Source organism: Lampetra planeri, chromosome 12, assembly GCF_965212315.1.
Source record: "Lampetra planeri chromosome 12, kcLamPlan1.2.h2, whole genome shotgun sequence".
NCBI classification, from domain to species: Eukaryota; Metazoa; Chordata; class Hyperoartia; order Petromyzontiformes; family Petromyzontidae; genus Lampetra; species Lampetra planeri.
In genome coordinates, this window is record NC_136118.1 from 15166565 (window position 1) to 15194098 (window position 27534).

Sequence of the window (27534 nt, forward strand, 5' to 3'; positions counted from 1 at the left end):
GCGACCACCTCTGTACAGGTGTTGGGAGGTGTTGGCTCTGTTGCAGAGAAAACCTCAGGAAGTGGGACCATCTCGACCAGGTCCAGAACACGACCTGCGGCCAAGAGCAGACCACACTTCTCTCATCTCTTCCAATGCCATCTGCTAGAGCAGCCGTGCACAGCTGAAGGTTTAAGCACCGATGCTGTTCGTGCATGGGCCTGCACCCCCATGACTGCACGTGCGTGCGGGGCAGCAGAAGCGTGCGGACGGGAGCCCTGTGGTGCGGCAAGGCTCGCACAGGGAATTAACCACTGCGTGAGGCTCAAGTTCAGCAAGCTTGACATGTATTAAACCTCAAAACGATAGCACTTACGATACAGTACCAACAGCACAAACCCCACGGGTACATATTTACGTACGCATTTATCAAACATCGTAAAAGATAACAAAACGTCAGCTGTAAAATGAAAGAGTTGGATACAACAGTCTTGAGTTTGGAATGTGTCCAGAGCGGAGGAGGCAAGGCCGTCCGCGCGCGCCCAGCCCACGGCGCTCCGTCCCTCGGGCCTCACCGCGACGAGAATGGCGACGCGGCGACACCGACGCGCCGTCACGGGTTCACACGGCGCACCCTTCCACTGTATTGCTCCTTTATAGTCGTGACACAGTAGTTGGGGTTTAATGATTTTAAGGGTGTTACTGTCAATAAAATGTTTACTTATAGGCTAAACGGCGGCCTTCTCAAGAACCAGTCACTATGTCCCTCAAGGCAGGAGTTGGACGCGGCGCGAGTTGTCCGGCGGTGTCATTCTGCGTTGCGTAAACGGCGACCCTTGGACCCCTCGTGCGCCCCTCTGGCGATCACGGGCACGTGGCGCTCCCTCTCGCGTTCTCCATTCAAACAATGGCCGTTGTGAAAAATATAAAAACTTGTCTTCCCAACGTTTATAATCGGGGATCTATGATTGGATTGTGTATGGGGGTCACTATGAAATTGTCTCTATTAGGTTATTGGTAAAATAATTTACAAACGAAAATAACACCGAATTGTAAATTAGTTATCATGTTGACAGAGCATCTCTTTAAAGTTAAATTCCAACACTATATATGTTAAAGTGCACTTTTAAGACATTCAGTAATAAGAATAATAACATAATGGTCCTGTATATATTTATATCGCGAGTGTAACACAGGATTACTGCCGGCCATGATACACGTTGCTGCTTGTCACCTGGTGGTCACTGCGTGTCGCATGCTCAAGTGTTTCTGTGTGGATGCAGGGGGGTTGTGTATGTAAGTATGTTGAACTTCTTTCGCACCGTACGTAGCCAACGGAGATAATCGAAGGTGTCTGTGTGGATGCAGGAGACTTGTTGTATTTTGGTTAGATCTGGATAATGCGCGTCTGGCAGTTTTGCATCATGGCCTTGATTTCATGGAGGCTCTGCTCCTGGGACTCCTGGGAATCGGGCTCTGGGCTGCGCCCCGACGGGAAGCTCATGCCCTGCAGTAGGCCCAGCGGGGACGGCATGTTGGCCATCTGCGCCATCGAGCTCTTGATGCGCGCGAAAGGCGACACGGTGCGGCTGCCCTCGGCGGAGGTGGGGGTGGGCCGCCCGCCGGGACTGGCGCGTTCGTCCGACGCGCCCGCCCGCGGGCCGCCCGCCGTGGCCGCCGGCTCTCCGCACGCAATGTCGAGGCGCGAGGGCCGCCGCGCCGGCTCCTGCCGCTCCTCGGGGTCCGCCGAATCCCCGGGGAACTCCTCGACGGACCGCGTGGCCTCTCGGGCCGGGTCGCTGCAGTCGGTGACGACGATGCTGGAGGGGCGAACGAGGCCGCTGCCGCCGCAGGGGCGCGCCGCGGGCGGAGCGGACGCCACGATGCCGCAGCTCGGCAGGACGTAGTCCAGGACGTCGGGCTGCGACGCGTGGCGCTCGTCGTCGGACTTGGCCGTCGCGATCCCAAACTCATCCTCGTCCTGGGGGGACAGCCGCACCGGCGCGCCCGGCAACCACGCGGTCAGCAGTCGCGGCATCCCAGAACACCGCTCTACGAATATTTTGTAGGAGAGGAAACTTAACTTGCCCAATTGTTTTAGGAAAAAGATTTTCTCGACGGCTTCTCTATCAAAATGCAAAGAACATCAAAGCTGACAAGTGCGTAAAGAAGCATGAGGAGGTGTGTGCTCGGAATGACACCGGGGGACACAAAGAGGAACAGGCGTCTCGGGGAACAAACGCCACTTAAAGACATTGGGAAGGGAAGTGAGTGGGCTTTGGGGAGGACACGTCACGAGAAGGGCCGATGGACGAGAGTGGAGATGAGATCAGCTCATGAACTACAGGAAGATGGATTGTGGCATCGTAGGACCGTATGGGGAAGCGACGGCGTGGGGAGGCCTCCATCCAGCAGTGGAGTGATCATGGCTGACGATGCTGATGATGACGAAACCCGCCATTTGACGTGTGACCCCAGGGGCTGGTGCCGACCTCTGCCATGCTGTCCGAGTCGGAGAGCGACGGGTCGCTGTCGGCGTCCAGCGCCCGCTGCCCAGAGGCCTGCGGGCACCCGCGGCCCGGCTGAGCGTGCTGCGCCGCGGCGACGGCGGCGGCCCTCGGCTGATTGGGCCCCCCGAACGCGCCCAGCGTGCGGAAGTTGCTGCCGAGGTCGGCGAGGTTCACGTTGGGCTTGGACTGCTTGACCCTCTGGTTGAGCGAGGAGAACTTGCTGCGCACGTTCTGCTGGACGCCTGCCAGGTAGCGCTTGCTCTGCGCCAGCCCCGAGCGGCCCGACGGGGAGCCCAGCGACAGCTTCGAGAAGTTCTCCTCTGACCAGCCGTCGCCGCCCTCCTCCTCCTCCTTGTGCGACACGCCGATGATCTCCTCGTGTGGCTTGCTCTTCTTCCTGCGCGCCCGGGAGACAGGCTTTACAAAGAAAAACGAAACCGTTTTTATTTTACCAGATAAGCCCCCCTGAGCTATATAGTTATTTTTCAGAAGCAGCCTGACCACAAATTATAGCTCAACAAAGGGACTTATCTCGTGGAAATTTATAACAGCCGAATACTCTAAACACATGATGTTGATTCGAAATGTGGAGGGAAAAACCGGAGGATCCGGAGAAAAATCCACACAACCATTGAGAGAATTGCAAACTCCAAATATGCAGGTATCGTCAGGGTTGGGATCGAACCCATGACCTGTATACCAGGCAAGGTGGTTAACATCTCGTCACTGTGACCTTAGGCGGCCGACTGCACCGGCGACACAGGCCTTGCGGCCCTGCGCTATGAGAACGTTGCGAATGCCAAACGTACAAACATATTAAATATGCCACCATTGGAACCTCCTTTGCCAGTAGCAAAATATGATAATTGTTTTTTTACCCTTTTATCTGGCAACAAAACTGACACCTTTTTTACAAGGAGTATGCACTGTCCTTGAAATTGATTGGCCCACACCCGAAACAGCTTTTCTTAGAGCCTCTGATAATGTATCTGGTCCAACACATGGTGTTGGACCAGATACATTATTAGAGTTGTGTTTTTTGTTTGCATTCCGACCGCTGGTATTGTGGTCAATGCAAACATGACTCCTTGTTAAAACAAAAGTGTCAGTTTTGTTGCCAAATAAAAGGGTAAAAAACCAATTATTATATTAAATATATTTTGTAATCGTTATCGCCTCCTTCTGCCAGGCGCCGCTGTCCTGCGTCGCACCCCGGGACTTACTTTTCCAGCTTGCCCTCGGTCTGCGGCAGGGTGCCGCCGCTCGTCTGCTTCACGATCTGGAAGATCTCCGTGATGCACTGCAGCGTGTCTGCAGCACAGTGCGGCGTGTCACACGGCACGTCGTGCACCACGGCCGCCGACACTCGAACGTGTCAACGATCCCGGTCAAAGTTACACTTCAAGTAGAAGCGAGCGGCGTGCTTTGTAAACGATTGACGCAAACGCTCGAGCACAGGACTGCACGTGTTCGTGCATCTCACAATCGGTTGCAATCGATGAGACGGTCACATTTGTGGCCGTAGAAATAATGCAATAGGACAACTCGGCCACGACCACCGCGATGACCGATGGAGTGTGGCTGCTAGACGCCTGCTATGCAAACTGCGGCCTGCCACGTGTGCCGTGACGTTTCCATATCGTTTACGAGACCAGCACATGTCTGCCCAAGACTGTTCTCTACACAGCTCCACACGCAAAAGAGACAAAGATCCCCCATATAGCCTTAACAGACTGTTGGGGCGAGTGCTGTTAGTAAGTAGAACCACTGGCGGAGCCAGTGGAGGGGTGAGGTGGCACGTGCCCCCCCAATGATCCGATCGAAATCCCTAATTTCGATCGGATCAATGGGGGTTATTAGTAATAAATCGGCATTTTACGACCCCCACTGCCACTGTGTAGCATATTATTATGTGCCAGGGGCTCTATGAGATGATAGGATCACACGCGGAGGGGTTGCCTCCCCTACCTAAAAATCCTGCCTCCGCCATTGAGTAGGTCCTATGAAAGCCGGCACAGCACACGAGGAGGTGGGTAGCCGGCACCACGCCTCGCCGCCTTTGTCTCCCAAGTGGTAATGTTTATACATTGCACTTGCCACTCAAATGAGACTGAGTCGACCTAGGAGAGGTCCAGGATCAGTTCAGATAATCATCACAGGTGTTGGCCGTGAATGGGAATCGAATTCCGGTCGCCGGGTTGGAAGTGCAGCATGCCAACCGCTGTGCTGCTAACCGCGGTGCTCCACACGCACACAGCTCCATACACACGCAACTCCACACACGCAACTCCACACACACACAGCCCCCCCACACACGCAACTCCACACACACACAGCCCCCCACACACGCAACTCCACACACGCAACTCCACACACACACAGCCCCCCCACACACGCAACTCCACACGCACACAGCCCCCCACACACACAACTCCACACGCACACAGCCCCCCACACACGCAACTCCACACACACACAGCCCCCCACACACACACACAGCCCCCCCACACACGCAACTCCACACGCACACAGCCCCCCACACACGCAACTCCACACACGCAACTCCACACACACACAGCCCCCCCACACACGCAACTCCACACGCACACAGCCCCCCACACACGCAACTCCACACACACACAGCCCCCCACACACACACAGCCCCCCCACACACGCAACTCCACACGCACACAGCCCCCCCACACACATAGCTCCACACACACGCAACTCCACACACGCAACTCCACACACACACAGCCCCCCCACACACGCAACTCCACACGCACACAGCCCCCCACACACACAACTCCACACGCACACAGCCCCCCACACACGCAACTCCACACACACCCAGCCCCCCACACACACACAGCCCCCCCACACACGCAACTCCACACGCACACAGCCCCCCCACACACATAGCTCCACACACACGCAACTCCACACGCTCACAGCCCCCCACACACGCAACTCCACACACTCACAGCCCCCCCACACACGCAACTCCACACACACACAGCCCCCCCACACACGCAACTCCACACACACACAGCCCCCCACACACGCAATTCCACACACACACAGCCCCCCACACACGCAACTCCACACGCACACAGCCCCCCCACACACGCCCCCCCCACACACGCAACTCCACACACTCACAGCCCCCCACACACGCAACTCCACACGCACACAGCCCCCCACACACATAGCTCCACACACACACAGCCCCCCCACACACGCAACTCCACACGCTCACAGCCCTCCACACACGCAACTCCACACACTCACAGCCCCCCCACACACGCAACTCCACACACACACAGCCCCCCCACACACGCAACTCCACACACACAGCCCCCCACACACGCAACTCCACACGCACACAGCCCCCCCACATGCGTAGCTCCACACACACACAGCCCCCCACACACGCAGCTCCACACGCACACAGCCCCCCCACACGCGTAGCTCCACACACAGCCCCCCACACACGCAGCTCCACACGCACACAGCCCCCCCACACGCGTAGCTCCACACACACACAGCCCCCCCACACACGCAACTCCACACACACACAGCCCCCCCACACACACAACTCCACACACTCACAGCCCCCCCACACACGCAACTCCACACGGACACAGCCCCCCACACGCGTAGCTCCACACACACACAGCCCCCCCACACACGCAACTCCACACACTCATAGCCCCCCCACACACGCAACTCCACACACACACAGCCCCCCCACACACACAACTCCACACACTCACAGCCCCCCCACACACGCAACTCCACACGGACACAGCCCCCCACACGCGTAGCTCCACACACACACAGCCCCCCCCACACACGCAACTCCACACACTCATAGCCCCCCCACACACGCAACTCCACACGCACACAGCCCCCAATACACATAGCTCCACACACATGAAGCTGCACACTAGCGCAGCTCCACACACAAGGAGCTTCACACATTCACAGCCCCCCCACACACGCAGCTCCACACACGCAGCTCCACACACGTAGCTCCACACACACGCAGCTCCATATAGCCCCGTATATAGCCTGTAACAGACTGTTGGGGCAAGTGCTGTTAGCGAGCACCTGTGAAGGCCGGCACTGTGGCATACGAGGGGGTAGGTGGCCAACATCACGCCCAGCCGCTTTTAGCTCCACAGTTGGGATGTTGACACACCGCACCAGGTACTCATTTCAGGCTGAGTAAACCAGCCGAGGCCCAGAACCGGTTCAGATAATTGTCACTGGTGTCGGCCGTGAGCGGGATTCGACCTTGGGTCTCGGTTCGTAGCGCAGCGTGCTAACCGCTACACTACCACTCCCCCCCCCACACACAGCTGCACACGCACGCTCACCTTTGCCGCTGTCCTCGGGGGAGCGCGTGGCGGCTCGCAGCGTGTGGAAGTATCCGCCGGCGCCGTTGAACGTGGAGTGCACGCGCATGCAGATGAACTTGGGCTTCCCGAACAGCGTGGGCTCAGGGCCTGCAACGAGCGCGGCGCCGACTCAACTCGGCGTGTGGATACGTCGCTATCGATATATTCACATGTTCGGCGAAACCTCAAACAAACGGAAGTTGTCACTCCACTGCTTACACGAGCATTGCTAACCCCTGGTACAAAAAGCGTTCCCCTCGTTGGAGCCGTTTGGCGCTCTGGTTACACTGCGTGTGCAGGGCATCGTGTAATCTGCCAGTCGGCGCTCGTGCAGGGGACGCTCGCAAATCGTTCTTGGCCGATCTTCAAATCTGGTTGTGAGACTCGTTCTGGAACTTACCGGGAAGCTGAAATGCGTACGCCCGTACTCGTCACAATTACATTCGTTTTGGCCGTGTTGGGTGGTGGAGGGGTCTTAACGACACAAATTTGGCCAGATCGTTATGTGGCCTCGCCCAAAGATCAACAATGGATTGCACCATTGTCTGCGAAAACGTAGTGCTCCGCTCATTATTACCTCTAGAGCTCACTGCTTGAAATATTCCTCATCATCATTCATCATCATCAATCATCACGAGAATCGTTGCGTCCGACCAGGTGAAGCACGCTCACCGATCTCTATTTTCTCCAGGTCGGCCAGGTCGATCCTCTGGTAGTGAGTGATCTTATCAGCCTCCTCGTCAAAGCTGCAGCACACACGGTCACATGCCGCAGACCGCACGCACGCGGTTGGCACGCACGCGGTTGGCATGCACGCAGTTGGCACGCACGCGGTTGGCACGCACGTGGTTCGCACGGTGAATAAGCAGCTGAGGCTTGCGCTGACGCTTCATCATTGACACGTGATACACCTCAGGTGGTGAGTAACATGTGAACGCCTAGCCAAGGTCCAGGGCCTAGGGGATGTCCAGGGCCAGTTCAGATATTCGTTACCGATGGTGGCCGTGAGCGCAAATTAAACTTGGGCCGCCGGGTTTATAGCACAGTGTGCTATAATGAGTACCTGGTGCTAACCGCACCAGGTACTCATTTGAGGCCTAGTTGACCTAGGGAAAGCTCAGGACCGATTCAAATAATCGTCACTGGTGATGGCCGTGAGTGGGGAATGGAACGTGGGTGGCCGGGTTCGTGGCGCAGCGTGCTAACCCGCCATGCAGACACGCACACACATACACGCGTGCACCGGTGCATGTGCATCTTTGCCGCGACTCACTATGCGACGTAGTACGCGCGGTTGGTGAGGATGAGCAGGACGTCGACGTCGCGGTGCGTGGCGTCCGTCAGACTGTGGGGGTCACATTCAACACGGACGCGGTCACCTCCACCGCCCCCCTCCGTGCCACATTGGCCTTGACGTCACAGACCCCACCTCCGGAGTTCTCGCCATGTGCACTCCTGCGCCTGCTCCAGACCGCCCGCACGATGCCCGCCAAGCACACAACCCCAGACGCGGAGAGACGCGGCGGCTCCGTGCTGCGAGCCGTCCCGTGCGTGTTTACGCCTCGTGTGTAGAAGACGCGTCGAACTCATCGACAGCTCTGTCACTGCACTAACGCAAAACTACTGGGCAGTAGCAATCGAATAATTTGCGTACAAGCACTGTGAAGCACGTGTCGTTCATGTGTGAGCAGCTGTGAGCATTCGCGCCGAGCACGTATGTGCAGGGGGCTCCGTGTGAGCAGCAGGGTGCGGTGGCGCTGAGCGGGGGGTCGAGGGCCGTGCGCCTCGCCCTCACCTGGGGTCGCAGTCGATGAGCGCCCAGCCCCCGTGGAACTCCTCGTGGCTGGGCAGCAGCTGCTTCATGCAGGACTGCAGCAGCTGGCTCACCTGCTCGGCCTGGCTGCGCCGGCTCTCCCTGCGAGCCAGCGCCTCGTGGTGCCGCTCGCGGCTCACGATGGTGCTCAGGTCATCCGTCACCGGCAGCCCCTGCATCAGGTCTGCGCACGCAGGCGGCACAGGACAGATGGCACCGTCACGGCCAGGCAAACAAAACAATGCTCACTGAGAGTGGCACAGAGGCAGTCCAAATAATATTGTGTTAAACAAAATACCAGACAGGTTACGCTTATTCAAAGGGCAGTCTTAATGGCGACTCAAAATTTGGTGGAATTTATCACTTTTTCTGGAAAAAATTATATCAGCATTTTCTTTGAAAGCAAATGTTTTTGTTCCATGTCCTCCTATGGGACCAGGCAGGACAGCTATGAATAAAACAAATCATGAGATAGTTTGAGCCAGAGGCACGTTGCGTGGGTAGCTGGCAGGGATCACACCGCAAGACCAGGAGTAGCGCGATGCTCGGTGTGTGTGCACCGCACCTATGGCAGCTTGCCGATAGGCGTCGCGGAACTGGTTGAGGTAGTATCTATTAGCCGAGTTGTAGCCGTCCTTCATCACGCCGGCGAACCGCCGCTCGCCAGTGCGCGTGAAGTCCCCCTGCGAGCGGGGACACGCACGCCGTTACGACGCTCGCACGCATGGCAGTTGGATTTGTTGCACACGTCACACAAGCGCCTAGTGGCCACACGTCACACAAGCGCGCGTGAAAGCGGCAGACCCGCGAGCTCCCCTGCCGTGAGCCCAAGGGGGTGCTGCTGACGAGCAAGGCGGCGCACAACTCACCTTGAGGGCGGCCGTGCCCGCGTACTGCCGGCTCACGGTGTCCCCGTGATTGGCCCACATCACCTGGTAGATGCGCCGGCATTTAATGGGCAGCTGGTGCTCCGGGGGCATGGCGCCCAGCTTCTTTAGCTGAGAGGGGCGGGAGGAGGGGCTCGGTCAAAACACGGGGCCCTTCTCCGCGTTCGACGCGCGTTTGACGGTCACATCTCTGTGGGGGTCTGCGGGCTGTGAAAATTCCACATTCCTATGGTGGGGGCCATTATCTCTGCCATCATCAGGCATGATCGATCCACTGCTGGACAAAGGCCTCAAGCCACCACCATCTCTCGCAATCCTGCGATGTAATAAAGAAGCGGTTAGCACCTGCACAGGGAGCGTCACCTCCCTCAGCTGCCACTACATCGCTATTCTTCACCATCGACCATCATCTCTTCTCCTGACGTGTCCTGCGCAATCCCACTTACTTATATTGATGGACAACAAATATTGAATGGAGAACAAATATAGAATTTATACGGACAGTACTCGTTTTATCTACCACAGTAGAATGATGGGTCAAGTAAAATTCCGAACACAGAATGCAGTGTTGTGGACCAAAATCTCAATGACACACCAGAGTAGCCCGGTCACCAGATGATGATCACAATGATGATGATATTAGCAAGTGCGGGTGGGGTTAGGGACATTTGTGCAGAGATTGGCGGTGCCGTGGTTAGTGGTGGGAGACGCAGACACCTGGCTCTCCATGACGATGCGGGCGATGGCGGCCTGCACCACGTTGGTGCGGTCGAGGCAGTCCATGCAGTTCACGCGGAACACTCCTTGTTGGGCCTGAATGAGCCCTGCCGCGTCCGCCCTGGCAACGCACGCACAGACACGCTCGCCACCCACACCGGCACCCACCACGCACGCAGACGCTCGCCACCCTCGCCACCCATGCCGACACCCACCACACACGCAGACCCTCGCCACCCACGCCGACACCCACCACACACGCAGACACTTGCCACCCACGGTCGTAACCACCACACCGTTCTCATTGACTCACTTCCCACCCAGCGCCCTGACCTCGCTTACTGCACTCATCCAATGGGACAAAGGCAAAGATCCCCCAATTAGCCTTTAATATACTGTTGGGGCAACTACGTAATATACTGTTGGGGCAACTACGTAATATACTGTTGGGGCAACTACGTAATATACTGTTGGGGCAACTACGTAATATACTGTTGGGGCAACTACGTAATATACTGTTGGGGCAACTACGTAATATACTGTTGGGGCAACTACGTAATATACTGTTGGGGCAACTACGTAATATACTGTTGGGGCAACTACGTAATATACTGTTGGGGCAACTACGTAATATACTGTTGGGGCAACTACGTAATATACTGTTGGGGTAACTACGTATGTTCAACTTCTTTTTCACCGGACGCAGCCGACCGTGCTAAGCGGAGGTGCTGTTAGCGAGCACATTTGGAGACTGGCATGTACACGAGGGGGGTGGGTGGCCAACACCACGTCAAGCTGCCTTTTTCTCCACAATTTTGATGTTCACACACTGCATAACACCACCTCAGTGTGTGATGTTCACACACTGACGTGGTGTTGATGGTGATGTTCACACACTGGATAAGATGGTAATTTAAAGGCGAGTCGACTTAGTGGAGGTCCATGACCAGTTCAGATATTCGTCACTGATTTCGACTGCGAGCGGGAATCAAACTCGAGGCGCCGGGTCCGTAGTGCGGCACGCTAACCGCTGCACCGCTGCTCCCCATTGGTACACAAAGACAAAGACGCATGACAGGCAGGGGCACACGGTGGAGCACATGCGAGTGAGCATGCACGGTGGAGCACACGGTGGAGCACACCATGTCGACCATCGGGTTTATAGTTCGGTGGCGCGATTGGTTTATGTCGCAAAGAGATAAACGCTTACCAGCACCATTTCATGTCATTGATAATCTCGGAGATGGCGTCCGTGAGAATGTGAACGTTTTCAAACTTCATGCCGCGGCTGGGGACGGGACGCGCACGTCAACACAAGCAAGCGGGCGCGCACACCGCGCCAATACGCATCTGTGGAACCGTTTGCACTGACTTCTCATCGTGTAATCGCCGGCGATTGATGGTTACCAATCATCGTTCGTAGCGTTGAAGCCACATGTCAATCCACTGCTGAATGAAGGCGGTCAGTGTCGGGGCTGTTTGACCGCACTAGCTGCTCGTTCGCAGCACGGCGATCCACAAGTTGCTGCTCTCCAACCTCGCTGTGCTGTCAGCAGCAATTGTGATTCATAATTATTATTTATATTATTGCACAGTCGGGAACAATGTTGCTCTGTGTAAACCGTTTGAATAACCTGCCGGTAATTTTGCAGCACTGGAATGTTTGACCAATATCAGTTCCCCTGTTTGTGTGTTTTATAGCTATGGGGGAAAACTGGAGAACCCATGAGAAGAGAGGAGAGGATACAAACTCCACACAGAGGCACCCGAGTCGTGCATGAGTATTATTACCACGATGGCCCCCATGCCAGCGGACTGCTCGGCGCTAATCCAGCAAACACGGGGGATGCCATCGAGCCCTGGCAGAGATGAACTTTGGCAGAGATAATAATGCCTGGCAGAGATGATGCCTGGCAGAGATGAAGCCTGGCAGAGATGATGCCTAACAGAGATGATGCCTAACAGAGATGATGCCTGATAGAGATGATGCCTAGCAGAGATGATGCCTGGCAGAGATGATGCCTGGCAGAGATGATGCCTAACAGAGATGATGCCTGGCAGAGATGATGCCTGGCAGAGATGATGCCTGGCAGAGATGATGCCTAACAGAGATGATGCCTGGCAGAGATGATGCCTGGCAGAGATGATGCCTGGCAGAGATGATGCCTGGCAGAGATGATGCCTGGCAGAGATGATGCCTAACAGAGATGATGCCTGGCAGAGATGATGCCTGGCAGAAATGATGCCTAACAGAGATGAAGCCTGGCAGAGATGATGCCTGGCAGAGATGAAGCCTGGCAGAGATGATGCCTGGCAGAGATGATGCCTGGCAGAGATGAAGCCTGGCAGAGATGATGCCTGGCAGAGATGATGCCTAACAGAGATGATGCCTGGCAGAGATGAAGCCTGGCAGAGATGATGCCTGGCAGAGATGAAGCCTGGCAGAGATGATTCCTGGCAGAGATGATGCCTGGCAGAGATAAACACAGCAGTCTCAGATGTTTTGGAGATAAAATTAACATTTTGTTTACATTATTTTTAACAATTCAAATTTTCACATGATATATTATATATTTAGAATGCACAATGATAAGTCATACATTAGCAATTCCACAGATTTCCATGACCGTTGCCAATGAGCAGTTCTGGATGAGTTAGGGGTAAAGGCAGGGGCGGTTTCTTCATTAGGGCGATTGGGCGACGCACCACCAATGTCATTCAACCACAGAGTCACGCTAGCCGTCACTGTGCCTCTGGATATAGTCCAATCAGCGTCATGCTACGTTCTGTGGAGTACCGCCTCTTTTTGGGCGATTTCCCTCCAGCTGAGAATCGCCCCGAGTGGTCCCATAGACTTACATTCAAAGATGTTTTTTTTCGAACGGGGGCGCTGCAATGCATTCTCTATGGCTTCCGGGAGGGCTCGCCCTAACGTGCTTACGTCATCATACGTGCTTACGTCATCATACGTAAGCACGTTTCATCCAACAATATAATTTGTCGCCACCTAGTAGAATCTTTAATAAAAGAAACTTGAGTGGTTTGTTTTAATAGTGAGTATAGAAACAAACAAGATGTATTGTAAGAGTCACTTTATTTTTCATTAATATTAAAGAAGTGAAGTTGCCTTTACATGCTTAAGCTGTTAATTTATCCATTGCATGGGTGGACTTTATCCTTATCAATCATCCAGACATTTGCCCCCCCCTGAGAGATTTTGCAGGAGCCGCCACTGGGTAAAGGGATCAAAACTATGAGTGAATTTTACATGAAATTAGTCAATAAAATATTAGTTGGAGTTAACTCACGAGGGTTAGTGTTGACATTAAAGTTTTGCTGCAGTGTGAATGGTAACTCCGTGCTTGCATTGCTGTTAGTTTGAACATTCGGAGTCAGTGGCTCATTCCCGGGGTTTATTCTTGGTCTCCGGACGAGACGGAGGGTCTGGAATTAGCCGAGTCACTCAGGGCGCTCTCGGCAGGCCGCGGTGCCCGTGTGGTGAGGGTACCGTGTGGTGAGGGTACCGTGTGGTGAGGGTACCAGTGTGGTGAGGGTGTCAGTGTGGTGAGGTTACCGTGTGGTGAGGGTACAGTGTGGTGAGGGTGCCAGTGTGGTGAGGGTACCGTGTGGTGAGGGTACAGTGTGGTGAGGGTACAGTGTGGTGAGAGTACCAGTGTGGTGAGGGTACCAGTGTGGTGAGGGTACCGTGTGGTGAGGGTACCGTGTGGTGAGGGTACCGTGTGGTGAGGGTATCAGTGTGGTGAGGGTGTCAGTGTGGTGAGGGTACCAGTGTGGTGAGGGTGCCAGTGTGGTGAGGGTACCGTGTGGTGAGGGTACCTGTGTGGTGAGGGTGTCAGTGTGGTGAGGGTACCAGTGTGGTGAGGGTACCGTGTGGTGAGGGTACCAGTGTGGTGAGGGTGCCAGTGTGGTGAGGGTGTCAGTGTGGTGAGGGTGTCAGTGTGGTGAGGGTGCCAGTGTGGTGCCCGTGTGGTGAGGGTACCAGTGTGGTGTCAGTGTGGTGAGGGTACCAGTGCTCGTGGAAGTCAAAGGTGATATAGGTGAGTTGCTTGCTGTTGAAGTGCAGCACGTGCTTGAGGAACGTGTCCCCAATGATCTTCTCCCGACCGGCCAGGTCCACCAGGTTGACGACCACCTGTGATCAACGCTTCCCACTGCATTATTGTTTCACCGTTGGGCAAGTCGCTTGAAATCACCGGTACGCGCCAGACAGAGCGACACCGACTTTTCTAGCCGATGCCACTCTAAAGTCGAGTGTTGTCAATGTATGGGTTAAAAGGTAACGGTTAACTGAACCTATACTAATTCTATCTTGAAGATGCTTGGAGCACTTTCAAGCAAAATATTTTTTATTGCTCGATTTCAGTGAGAATTGTTCTTCAACTCACTGATGAGTGAGCTGAAACAATAACAACTATCGTGTTAAACGCTCGTACACTGCGTGACAATTTTATTTGCCTGGCTTTGTAGAGTGGTGGAGGGTTTCATGACAAAACATTTCCCAGATAATTACGTGGCCTCAACCAAAAATATATCACACTAGCAGCAAAAACTGGAGCAAAGTGTGCTGTCAGTCAAACACAGGTAACTTAAAATATGTATATATATATAATACACACCTGCCTTTGGTAGATCTCGAGCTGCTTGTTAAAGTGCATTTCAAACGCATCCCTGGTGTCCTTGTCACCTGCAAGAACATGGGGTAGCACCCGTCACCTCCACCACGCATCTCACCAGACCATCAATATGCTGTTGGTAATGTTGCTTTGGTGTGAAACCAGCCGAGTTATCTACAAGTGATTTTTCAGCTTCGCAATGTTAGTCCAATACTGGTGACATTGTTTGGTTGTTTCACCTATGGGAGGAACCCGGAGAACCGGGAGGAAACCCAAGTAGGTCAGGGGGAGATCAACAAACTCCACTCACTCTGTAGGACAGGGGGAGATCACACAAACTCCACTCACTCTGTAGGACAGGGGGAGATCACACAAACTCCACTCACTCTGTAGGACAGGGGGAGATCACACAAACTCCACTCACTCTGTAGGACAGGGGGAGATCACACAAACTCCACTCACTCTGTAGGACAGGGGGAGATCACACAAACTCCACTCACTCTGTAGGACAGGGGGAGATCATACAAACTCCACTCACTCTGTAGGACAAGGGGAGATCACACAAACTCCACTCACTCTGTAGTACAGGGGGAGATCATACAAACTCCACTCACTCTGTAGTACAGGGGGAGATCACACAAACTCCACTCACTCTGTAGGACAGGGGGAGATCACACAAACTACACTCACTCTGTAGGACAGGGGGAGATCATACAAACTCCGCACACAGAGGCATCCGAGTCAGGAATCGAATCCAGGTCCTTATTGCCGTGAGGCACGAGTGTTACCGCTGCGTTGCCCTGCCACGCACAGCTACCCTTTACCAGCTACCACATCACACTCATACCAAATACTCTCACCACCAGTAACAGCAACAAACCTCGCAGATCCTTTGGTGAAAACTTTGATGTGGGTATTTCCACACATGCATTTGTCACAAAGCAAGCATTTATTGGTAATGAAAATTAAAATTACTTCCGTCATATATAGCAATTCTAAACTGGCTTAGCCATGTATGTGGAGAAACAGGTTTACAGTGGTGAATACAACAGCGGACGTGGTTACCAGCATCAAAAACATGTTTTTACTTGTTTATATTTTTGTCGATGGCAATCAGTCAAAATAGTTGGCATATTCCGCTTGCTCATTGTCCCGCTGGGAGCGAGCAGAGAGCGCCGGAGCGTGTTGGCTGGAAGCTGAGCACCGGGCGAGCGAGATGAGTCTCTCACCTTTGGTCAGCTGTGGCCTGGGGTTGTAGGTGTACCCAGCCTGGCTCCAGTAGACGGGCACCGAGCCGCGTGTTTGCACGAAGGACAGCGTGTGCGTGTGAATGTGGATCAGCTGCTCCGTCTCCACAAAGTTGGCGACGTGGCCATCCCTGTCCACCCCACGCCGCTTGTACCTCATGCCTGTGACAACACCCCCCACCCCCACCCCATTTGTGGTGAATTGTCGTTCTTGGTCTGCTGTGTAAAACCCCCTGGAAGTAACGTGACAGAAAATGTCGAAAAATCCAGAGACCTAATCTATTTTGCCAACATTGCCTGCATCAAACAGTGATTGGGAATCCGTTATTATCTGTGTATGCGCGTGCTGCATGCATGGGTTCACGTGACCGCCATTTACATTCTCCAGAAAGTAAAAAAAATAACTTTGGCCAGGCTGTCCACCTGCCCACCTGTTTGTCCATCAAGCTGTTCGCATACCCCCCCACTGCCCACCCATGGGCCTGCCGTGTGCATGCCACGTGCCCGCCTGTGCATGTGCCCGCCTGCGTGCGTGCCGCGTGCGTGCGTGCCGCGTGCGTGCCGCGTGGCGGCCCGTGAGACCTGCGCGGTGACGGCTGCGCCGGGAGATGAGGGCGACGAGGAACTCGGGGTGGGGGGCCTCGGTCGAGGCTTCCGTGGGCGGGCTCTCGGGGCTGCTGCGCTCGTCGTCCGAAGAGTCCCCATACTTCACCACAAGCTTCTCGATCTGCACAAACCCCTGGATCACCGGCACGATCCAGAAGTTCGCCCGCTCGTCCTGGGAATGTGACGGCAGCATCCGGTTCACCGAAACTCAACCGCTGCAAATTAAATTAGCCTCGACTTTAAGTCAGCCAAGGCGTGTGTGGCTTGCCCCGTCATGCAAAACACTGGTGTTTCCGATGGACGAACTTGCGTACGTAACGCGCTCTGTCCGTCACGAAATGAAGTGTCTGAGAGTGCAGGTCCCCCTATATTGGCAGCCTCTGTGCGGCATGACGCAACTCAGCCGTGTGATACATTTGTGAGTAATTTTCGCAAATTTTAATTGTGACCGACATTATACGTTTATTAGTTAAGGGGAGGGAAAACTGGGAGGACCTGGTGGAAACCCATGCAAAACAGGGGCAGAACAAACAAACTCCATAGAGAAAGTCACCCAAGTCAGGAATCGAACCCAGGCCCTCCTTGTTGTGAGGTGCAAGGGCACCTCCCTGCCAACCAATTGCAAGTTGATTTTGGTTCACCAGGTGAGAACTGCATAGACCAGGATAGAGTCGCATTTGCAAGAGAGACCTGGGTCACCGAAACCACAAAAGCAATCGCGTAAGAAGCAAGCACAACAAAGATGCTGAATTAAATCGGAAAAAAAAAAACGTTTCAGAAGAAATCGAAAATAGTGCACAAACATAATCGATATTAAATACAATTGCAGTAACAAAGCTTGGCTCCTACAACATTCTTTCAAAAACCCCTCACACCGGAGCACGATCCATCAACCCCACCTCCATGGTGCCGGGTCAAAGGTAGGAATTGCACTAAGCCTGGTCACGTGGTACAAAGCTAAAACGGTACAATACAGATGGAAATGCTGAACATTCACTGCAGCTAGCACAGTATTCCATGCCACATTGATACATCTTAATTTTGTTGACAGTGGTAGTACTTTATATAATTCGTTTTTTTTATATTTGGTTGTGTCAATAAAACCTTTTTAGATATTTGAGAAAATATAAATTGACCCAACTGCATAAAAATAACAAAAACTATTTGTGAGCTCAAAAGGGCCAAAACCGAAACATGATCAGCAGAGTCCCCTGAGCGGGACCGGAGGGGGGGGCCGGAGGGGGGGGGGGGACCGGAGGGGGGGGGCCGGAGGGGGGGGGCCGGAGGGGGGGGTGGAGGGGGGGGCCGGAGGTCGTCGTGGCCAAGGCTGTTGGGGGGCCCCCCGGCGAGCAGCTGCAGCGTGGTGGTGGTGGGCAGGGCTCACCCGCGAGTCGATGAGGTCCTGCAGCATGAGCTTGTTCCAGAAGAAGCGGTCATCGCACTGGACAAAGACAAAGATCCACCGTGTAGCCTTAACAAACTTTTGGGGAAAGTGCTGTCAGCGAGTAGCACCTATGAAGGGCGGCACTGTGGAACACGAGGGGGTGAGTGGCCGGCACCACGCCCGACCGCCTCTGCCTCCCCATTGGCGATGTTGACACACAGCACCAAGTACTCATTTGAGGCCGTGTTGACCTTTGGCAAGCAGAGGACCGGTTCAGATAATCGTCACCGGTGTTGGTGGCCGTGAGCGGGAATTTAACTTGGGTGGCCAGATTCGAAATGGAGCACGCTAACCTCTACCGCTCCACTAGGCATACGCGCACACGCACGCACGTAACTACACTGTCTACTCCTGTATTTGACATCACTCTGAGCCTAGGTCAATCCGCGGTGGTGGTGGTGGCTCGTGTGTGGAAAATCAGTCCGTCAACCATGCTTGACCACATTTCTGTGGCATTTTCCACTTATTTATTAAGCTGATTATTGCTTTTGCTATCTTTTCGATGATATGCTCCATACAGCGTCTTAGATACCTTTAGCTTTCAGACACCGTCATCAGTCTTAGTGTCGGCATGGCTGTTCTAACGCTCGTCACCTCCTGCCACGCGAGCGGCTTGGAGCGCTGGCAGGAGCGCTGCCTCTGCACGCTGCTGGTGAGGTCAAACGTCGGTGAGAAGAAGAAGGAGTCCGAGTCTGTGAACATCTTCACCAGCTCTTCCAACAGCCGACGCTCCAGACGATCCCGGCCTGACGCATCCTTCTGGGTCTGAGCGGGGGAAGCACCAGCAAATAACGTCACACGCCACGACCAGCCTCCATCGCACTGGACATCTCAACCAGACCCTACTACACGGCAGTGCACATCACACAGAGTTGCTGCTGCAAGCCAGACACAAGTCACAGCAGTGCAATTGTGAGCATGCAGCCCAAACTCTGGACAATAAAGTAAACCACTGGTCTGCGCTCCTTCAACGGAGTAGCAGAATTACACAAACTCTCTCCTGAAGCCCTCTCGTTGTGGATAGCAGACCATGACATTCGCTTTTAGCTCATAAACATATTGCCATCATACGCAAGGACAGAACTGCACAGCACTTCACATCACAGCAACCTCTACTCCACAGCACTGCACATCTTAGTGAGCCTCCACTGGCACCACCCATCACAGACAACCTCCACTGCACATCTTAGTGAGCCTCCACTGGCACCACCCATCACAGACAACCTCCACTGCACATCGCGGCACAGACTGCCAGCTTGCACAGCACTGCACACCACAGCCTACACGGCTATGACTGACCGGGGCAACACGGTACAGCAGAACAGCCTCCATCCGCGGCTGCATTGTGCCGGATGTGTCGTACCCAGCATGCATTTGCATACACGCTTGATTTATTCAACAAAGATGTTCCGTTAAACAAAACAAATATTTCTACCATTTCTGGTTCCCACGGCCAGTGTCTCTCAAGCCCACGGCCAGTGCCTCTCAAGCCCACGGCCAGTGCCTCTCAAACCCACGGCCAGTGCCTCTCAAACCCACGGCCAGTGCCTCTCAAACCCACGGCCAGTGCCTCTCAAACCCACGGCCAGTGCCTCTCAAACCCACGGCCAGTGCCTCTCAAACCCACGGCCAGTGCCTCTCAAACCCACGGCCAGTGCCTCTCAAGCCCACGGCCGTTGCCTCTCAAGCCCACGGCCGTTGCCTCTCAAACCCACGGCCAGTGCCTCTCAAACCCACGGCCAGTGCCTCTCAAACCCACGGCCAGTGCCTTTCAAACCCATGGCCGTTGCCTCTCACCTTTTTCTTGATGGGAGCCGCAACGTTGGACTTTAAGTGGTTTAAAGTTTTCAGCAGGAACTTGTCCTCAACTGCAGAAGCAACCTTATCTCCCTTCGGAATGCCAAAGTGATGCTTCTTGCACGGCTACAGGAAGTTAGAACACAGCAGCAGCAACGATTACCGTTGTGTCTTTCCTGGTGGTGAAATGACGGGTGAATGAAAGTACGATCTCCATCGGCGGACGAGTCGGCCGTTCATGTTTTATTTGTACAGAGCGACGTAATTCATGCAAATCACATCTCACAAGATGGTGGTGGTTGCTGGGTGAATGTGGGGTGAGAGGGGTGGTGGTGAGGCAGCGGTATCCACCTGAAGCTCCATCTCGCAGGGATCGGCGGCGCTGAGCGGCAGGCATGCGATGCGGGACACCTTGTAGACCTCATGGCCCCCGGGAAGCACCCCCACCAGCTCCTTCTGTCGAATCAGCAGCAGATGCCAGTGGAGGTCTGCGACGGGGAACAGCGCCACACGCGCACGCCTGAAGCCACGCGTGCGCTACGCGACGAAGACACCGAGCATCTCGACCGTTTAATTGCTCCTTGGAGAGTGACGTTTTTGCGAGATCTATTTCAGCAGCAGCAGCAGAGCAAACGGCAAGGGACGGCAGTCGGCGTTGCCCCATTTCTGCCCGGCGTGCCAGGAACAACGCTCACTGATGAAATTCGGCGGCATTTTGTACACTGGGTAACAAGATTATTGTTAACTTTATTTATAATAACACAAAGATAACAAAGGAAAAAATCTATAACTCTAATAATATAAAGCGAATGTAACACCATCTGTGGGGCGGTGACACGGCTCGGCGGTAGCACGCTCGCCGTTTGTTACCGGTTAGAATCCAGCGGGCCAGCCTGGTTATTCTTGCTGGTGTGTTAACCATAATTACGCGCCGTCGGTTCCACAGCGGACGTTTAAGGTCCTGTGATGTCAATTGAAAAGAGTTGGACATTTTTGTCGGCGTCACGGTCCACATTTTTCCAATTCGAAAAATTACCGCCAAATGACACATTTGAGATGACACACGGCAACATCACCACAATCGGAGACCGTGAAACACAACACCGCCGTGATAGCCTCGCGCTAAAGGAACGGCGGGAATACCAAATGTACAAGATCGTTACTAACGATGTTGTCGTGTTCGGCGATGAGAGTTTAGGAGGAGGTGGAGGACACGAGGGGCGCGATGGGGGGGTGGAGGAAGTTGAAGCGTGCAAGGCGGGACGGGGCGAGCACGACGCTCCCACCGCAGCCGGTGTGGTCCCCGTGAGCGGAGCGAGACGCCCACACGGGGCCCCAACGAGCCCGGCAGCTACACGGCCGGAAGGGCCACGTGGGGCCCAGCTGGGGACCGCAGCTTCACCCATCGATTCCTCCACACGTGTCGAGGACTGTGTCTACCAGGCTGACCGTTTCATCTCATCCACTGTGTGTCCAAACATCACCATGCATGTCACAACCCCCCACTTCCTCACCCACCCATTCAGCCACATGCTCATTCTCTCACTTATTCACTCACTCACCACACTTCTCTTTCCGCTTCTTCCCTTGCACCGCTTCAAGCCGCCCTCCTCGCAGGGCCGTGCGACGGCCGTCGCCGGGTCACCCACGCCCTCCCCGCTCGGGGGGCGCAAGCGATACCCGCGCATCAATATTTAAACGCCGCGCTGTTTTTCCACTGCCCGCGAGGACCTGTCAGGCAGGCTCCTCCGCTGCTCCGGCACCACGGCTCCTTCCCCACGTTATTTAAAACGCAAAGGCCGCGCGCGTGTGGGGGCGTGCGGCTCGCGCCCATCCTGCTGCATTATGCAAGCCCCGAGGCCCGGCCCCGAGGCCCGGCTCCGAGGCCCGGCTCCGAGGCCCGGCTCCGAGGCCCGGCTCCGAGGCCCGGCCCCGAGGCCCGGCTCTCTCGGGTGGCGGTGCAGTGGCGACACTCGCGTGGCCTCACAGCAAGAAGTCCCTCGATTCGAGTCCCAACCTGGGTGCCTCTCTGGGTGGAGATTGCATGTTCTGGGTTTCCTCCGGGTTCTCTGGTTTCCTCCCATAGCTAAGAAACATACATTGTGTTATTGGCCAAAACATCCCAATGCTGAATAAAATTACCTGCAAATTAATCAATTGGGCTTATACAGGAGCGCCCTACTTTACTCCGATGTGTCCGAGGAGCTTTTTACACACGATGAGCGACTCACGTCGCATCTCAACACGTCTGAATGGGCGCCCCCAGCGGTAGCTGTCCCTGTGGGTGGTGAGGTGACGCAGCACCTGGCCGGTCATTCAGCCCATCTACCCCGTCCCTTCCAGCATCCAGTGAGGAGCAAGACGCACGTTCCGCATCCTCCCTCCACTGCCACCCGTCAAGCACGCCCTGCCGGTCACCTAACAGGATATTTTGAGGTCAAACATCGTTTTTTCACAGCGCTCCGTGGCTAATCATTACAGTCGCCTTCACAGTATTGTGTAACACATGAACCTGGTGCTGTAATCACTCGGTTAGTCATCGCCTGCATATCTGTAGTTACAAAAGAGGATTGGATGCTTTGACATGTCAATGGTATCACCTGCAGCGGAACAGCAATAGAAGTGGGCTGTCGATGGCCCAAGAGGGCCGCCGCGAGTGTGCGTGTGATGCGCTTTACTGCAAGTGCCGTGACATGGCGTGGGTATGGCGGCTGGGCGTGGTGGCGAGCTCTGGACCCCAGCACCGGGAAGGCAGGGCTCATGCTGACGCCGATAAATGCCGCACATCTCTTGCTATAACGTCGCTGACAACAGCGCTGTTCCGTTTACCATGGGCTCTCTCTGCTATCATGGCCTTTTCGAGTCAGTCACAGATTTAATAGGTATAGGCTGCATAAATAATGGCGCACCTGTTGCTGCAAATTATAACTTTGTTTGAAATGTACCGCTTAGAATAATTAAATTCCTGCATTCAGGGTGGATGTAATCGGATACATATTTATGCAATTTTTGCAACAATTTTGCCATCTGGGTTCTCTGTTCAACAAAGGGTGCAACACTGGGGAAATAAAGCTGCCCTCTGGACTGAAAAACTCAACATCGATCAAACCAGGGTGGAACAATGTTGCTGATGCACGAGCAACACACGCTATGATTGGCTGCACAGGGTCACGTGCTCTTCATGAAGATGAACAATTGAACATGGCTTACTTTATAATAAAATGCTACTGTCCTTCTCCTGTCCGCCCGTCACCGACAACCAATCGGAATGCTCCGTGGTGTCGGCCCATCGTTACTGAAGGTCACGTGACTCACGTCATGCGCCCCCTGATTGACTGAATCAGAATTCCCTTTAGGGACGTCTTCTTTAGGCGCACATGTTTTGTTGGTTTTCCAACCAACATTTGCTCTCCGTTTGATATCTGGCAGGATATAAGGAAGTGGAACCAAAAATATATTTAGCCACAAGGAAAAAGTGATCAAAAGTTCTATTGGTGGAAACGCATCAGTCTGCTCTGCCAGACCCAGAAGTGCACCAGTCGGCAGAGGAAAACCGTGGACTGTTTGGTTGGGTTGAGCGTTTGGGTTGATTCTTCATTTTAGTAAAACCAATTTCTTTACATAGCCAACAGAATTCAGCTCAATTGTGATGTTCATTGTCATGGTATTACTCAGCCACAGCAGGTACCCGTTAGAGATCTTTACAAATATAACCCCCTGTTAGTGCGTCAGTCGGTAACGGCAAGTGAAATGTCTGGTCCCATGGACTCTGGGGAGGCTTTTGATGACGATTTAGGGAAAGAAATGGGGGAGACACCAGAATCAGGGACGCGGGTGAGGAGACGCTGGGTTACCTTGCAGGGTTTACTGTAGGTTGCATGCAACATCCTACACAAGGTGGAGGCGTTGCATGTTGCAGCATCACAATTGGCCGTTGCTAATCTGGCTAATTAGGCTGTTACTAATCTGGCTAAGGAGGCATCGAAGAAGCAAGGTTTTCCCTTTCGGGCCAAAGCGTCTATAAATCCGAAATAATTATTCCCCAGACATTATTATCTTAACGGCGAGGCCCACTGAGCCAAGGACCTCTGTTACGTGGACGTCCACAGCCCGAGACCCGCGGTAGTGGCGGCAGCTGAAGGACTTCGCGGGGTGGGACCGTGCAAGTCAACGAGGAGCAAACACAAAAAGTATTCACACGAAACCTTTTGCCAGAACTTAATGTAAAAAAATCCTACAATAGACGGGTAAAAATAAACCATATGTGCAGCTTAAGACATAATGGAGCTCAGCGATAGCACCACACTGCAGATCGCAACACTTATATTTCTGCTTCCTCCCTCACATTTCTCCAGATCGGAATACCCTCCCACTGTTTTTACAACTTTTCCAAATTAAATAAACGTATATCGATCACAATTTTTACGATGCCGTTTGTCGCTGGCCGGTTGACAATTTGGGCCTTTGGGGCTACTGTGCTCAGCAGGTGTGTTAAAATTTTAGTAATAAAATCGAATGCCTGTTTATAATCAAGCGTGAAGTGAGCCATGCAGTGCCTGGGCGCGTCGCTCCGCCGTGTCGCCGTGGCACCGCGCCAAGCTCCGTTGTGCCGCGGCTCACGTGCCGTGGCATGCCGCTGTGTGACAACAACTCTCACCACCGTGGCTCGTCTGGCTAGAGCGCCCTCCTTGCCACCGGGCATCACACACCACTTTACACGCAATAGCCGACTTGCATCCCATCTTATCGCATACATTTACAAGAGCACCCCCAGGGGCAGCTGTCCCTCCACAGCACAAGGTGGCAAAGTAGCAGCTGGCTTTGCAAGTAGGCAACAGTCTGCCAGTAGGGGGCGGTAAATGCTGTGCAAATCCCAATTGAGTAATTGGCGGGTACGTTTAATATGCAGCAAAATTTGGAATGTGACGCCGGCACGCAACGGCCTACTCGTTTCGAACGCGGCGATGTTTTCTTCCTTCGTGTGCCATGTGGAGGCACAAGCTGCACTGCACGACCTACCGGGGTGCAGCTTGATCTTGCCGATGACTCCCTCCACTTCCCCGAGGCACACCGGATTCCATGCGTTGAGCAGATCTGAGCCTGCAGGCAGCGTCACCACCACCGCGCATGAGTATCGTCTCAACTCACCCGGCGCACTTGTCACACATCAAGGACACGTTCAACCGCCTCGCGGGGCTCCTCGCTACTTGAACGATCATGCGTGTCTATGGCGCTCTACCTACCATGTAGTGAAATGTCTCGGAGCGCAGATCCCCCCCTATTGGTAGCTGTCCCTGTGTGGCACGAGGCGACTCGGCACCCGGCTCCTCGGCAATGGGCCCTGCGCTGCCAGTGAAGGGCAATAATTGCTGTGGAAGTAATTTATGCATAATTTATCTATTTTCAAAATTTGAACCGGGATGGACATTGCACGTGTTTAGTTGGGACTCGGTTCATACGCTGCACTTAATCCACTCCGCTGGGATTTATAGTGGACTCTAATAAACGCTCGTAACACTACAGTGGAGAGACATCCGCAGCTACGACACACGAGGACCATCACAGTAAACAGAGCAAGCCTGGGCTTGTTATTTGCTGCACTGGTGTAAAGTATTCCAAAAAATGTCACGTAATTTCCATTTAATTATGAATGCGTACATATATTTGTGAGCACATAATGACTGGTCTCTAATTATAAATTATTAGTACGGTATTGCTATGGAAATCCATATATGTTAAGAGCAGGCAACAAGCACGAAGCAGTGCTACCACGGGTTTGAGTACACATGTCGACTTGTACTCATCAGCCCAGGCATCTGCTCATGCGAGCGAGGCCACGCTGTGGCCCTGACCCCGTGGTACAGCACTCTGGAGCTTGAACAACCAAAACGAAGCGGAGTCTCCCACAGCCACGAGCGGAGCAAGTCTGGGCCACTTTGTGCGCACGCGGATATGTTTGTGAATGTTGCCTTTGGCTTGGCCCAGCTTTGTGCCTAATGTACAGAATGAAAAACAAATACACACACATCCGCAAATCTATGGACCTCACGAGCCGATTCCCAAGAAGGGCCATTCCCAGATATGTTCGTAGTAAAATTGTGATTTATTTTTGTTGTGTATAAAATGTATATTTTCTATTATACAACTAATTATGATTGGGATGCTGCCATGATGTAATGATTGGCACACTGGACTTGCAATCCAGAGGTTGCCGTTTTTATCTCCCGGCAAGGCAGTTGAAATAATGGAGCAGGTTTCTTAGTCATTCGGCACGTCATGTATGGTGGGGTAAAGTGTGGGTACGCCCACCTCTTTCAAGACGTCTAGCAAGAGTAGGCAACAACAAACAACCCTAGAGGGGCTCTTTAGAGTTTCCTATAGTGGACACCCTTTTGCCAGCAGTGGCATGAGCAAGCAATTGCAGGGCTGTGCCTTTACCAATTTTCCTTGAATTCGCTTGTCAGGAGTCGGCAAAAAACCTGTTATCCCTTCCAACTATCTGGGAGGCATGCCCATCAAATTAGCCGAGGTCCAGACCACGGATAAATGGAGTTATTCGGCAAATTCTTACAAATATCCAGGGTTATCCGTAGTCATGCCCCCATGGATAAATGATATTTGGACCCCGATGGGCCCTGCTAGGCTATGGGATTGGCCTGCTTGTCTCTGGGATTGGCCCCACTGGGCTCTGGGATGGGCCCTGCTGGGTTCTGGGGTTGTCCCCACTGGGCTCTGCGATGGGCAGCAGCAGCCGCTGGCTCCACACTGAGTGCTTGAGAGCAGACGGATCTCAGTGTAAGCCTTCACCATTGATTGTGTCAGCAGCATGGACAAACCGTCTGATTCCAGTAAATTACTGTGCTCCTTAAATCAGCTTAATGGATCCTCTCCGACCATACAATCACTGCACTGGCTGTGTATAACGTTCCCCTAATCCTGTCCCTGCCCAAGCAGGAGCCAGGTTCGACACCCGGTCCGTTCCTCGTGTGTCGTCGCTCTGTGCCACGTGAACCGCATGGTCATCTCCTGTGTATAGCCGAGCCACAGCAGGAGCGGCCAGTACCACACACGGATTGAATACGTTCCTCTTCAGCCACATTGCTAGGTTGCTAGGTTGCTTCTCATTACCAAGTTCAATTTTACAAGAGGGCTCTGCCACTCTGCTCTCACTCGCCTCTTAATCTCGGCCCGCCCCTACTGGACACCTGTGAAATATAGCTTCATGGCTCATCGGATTCCTCCAGGATAAATAAAGATTCTGATTCTGAAAGATTCTGATTCTGAAAGATTCTGATTCTTCATCCCAATCCACGCTCAATAACCAGCGATCGGATGCCCAAGCAGCTTCTGTCTGGATAGATGGGCTAAACGGGCGCGGTACTGGATAGAGAAGAGATGGGCTGATATGGCACAGAAGCTTGTGGAGATGGTTGGTTTAACTGATGCCCGGTACGAGCGGTGTCAAGATCGGCCTCTGTGCAGGAAGCTCGTGAAGGA

At 53.8% G+C, this 27534-nt stretch overlaps 1 protein-coding gene across 1 annotated transcript in view; it reads right to left on the reverse strand.

Moving 5' to 3' along the window:
• Nucleotides 1-309: 309 nt before the first annotated feature.
• INPP5F (inositol polyphosphate-5-phosphatase F) overlaps nucleotides 310-27534 on the reverse strand; it is a 29276-nt gene continuing 2051 nt past the window's right edge. The window contains exons 2-21 of the mRNA XM_078599660.1: nucleotides 25057-25137; nucleotides 20389-20525; nucleotides 20038-20163; nucleotides 18835-19005; nucleotides 18181-18237; nucleotides 16773-16968; nucleotides 16173-16352; nucleotides 14947-15014; nucleotides 14338-14462; nucleotides 11520-11597; nucleotides 10310-10430; nucleotides 9575-9703; nucleotides 9271-9388; nucleotides 8688-8889; nucleotides 8166-8237; nucleotides 7565-7638; nucleotides 6872-7000; nucleotides 3713-3800; nucleotides 2472-2886; nucleotides 310-1960 (exon numbers count right to left, since the gene is read on the reverse strand). Of these exons, the coding sequence (XP_078455786.1) occupies nucleotides 1367-1960; nucleotides 2472-2886; nucleotides 3713-3800; nucleotides 6872-7000; nucleotides 7565-7638; nucleotides 8166-8237; nucleotides 8688-8889; nucleotides 9271-9388; nucleotides 9575-9703; nucleotides 10310-10430; nucleotides 11520-11597; nucleotides 14338-14462; nucleotides 14947-15014; nucleotides 16173-16352; nucleotides 16773-16968; nucleotides 18181-18237; nucleotides 18835-19005; nucleotides 20038-20163; nucleotides 20389-20525; nucleotides 25057-25137 (3161 nt within the window). The 3' untranslated portion in view covers nucleotides 310-1366. The remainder of the gene's footprint in view (nucleotides 1961-2471; nucleotides 2887-3712; nucleotides 3801-6871; nucleotides 7001-7564; nucleotides 7639-8165; nucleotides 8238-8687; nucleotides 8890-9270; nucleotides 9389-9574; nucleotides 9704-10309; nucleotides 10431-11519; nucleotides 11598-14337; nucleotides 14463-14946; nucleotides 15015-16172; nucleotides 16353-16772; nucleotides 16969-18180; nucleotides 18238-18834; nucleotides 19006-20037; nucleotides 20164-20388; nucleotides 20526-25056; nucleotides 25138-27534) is intronic.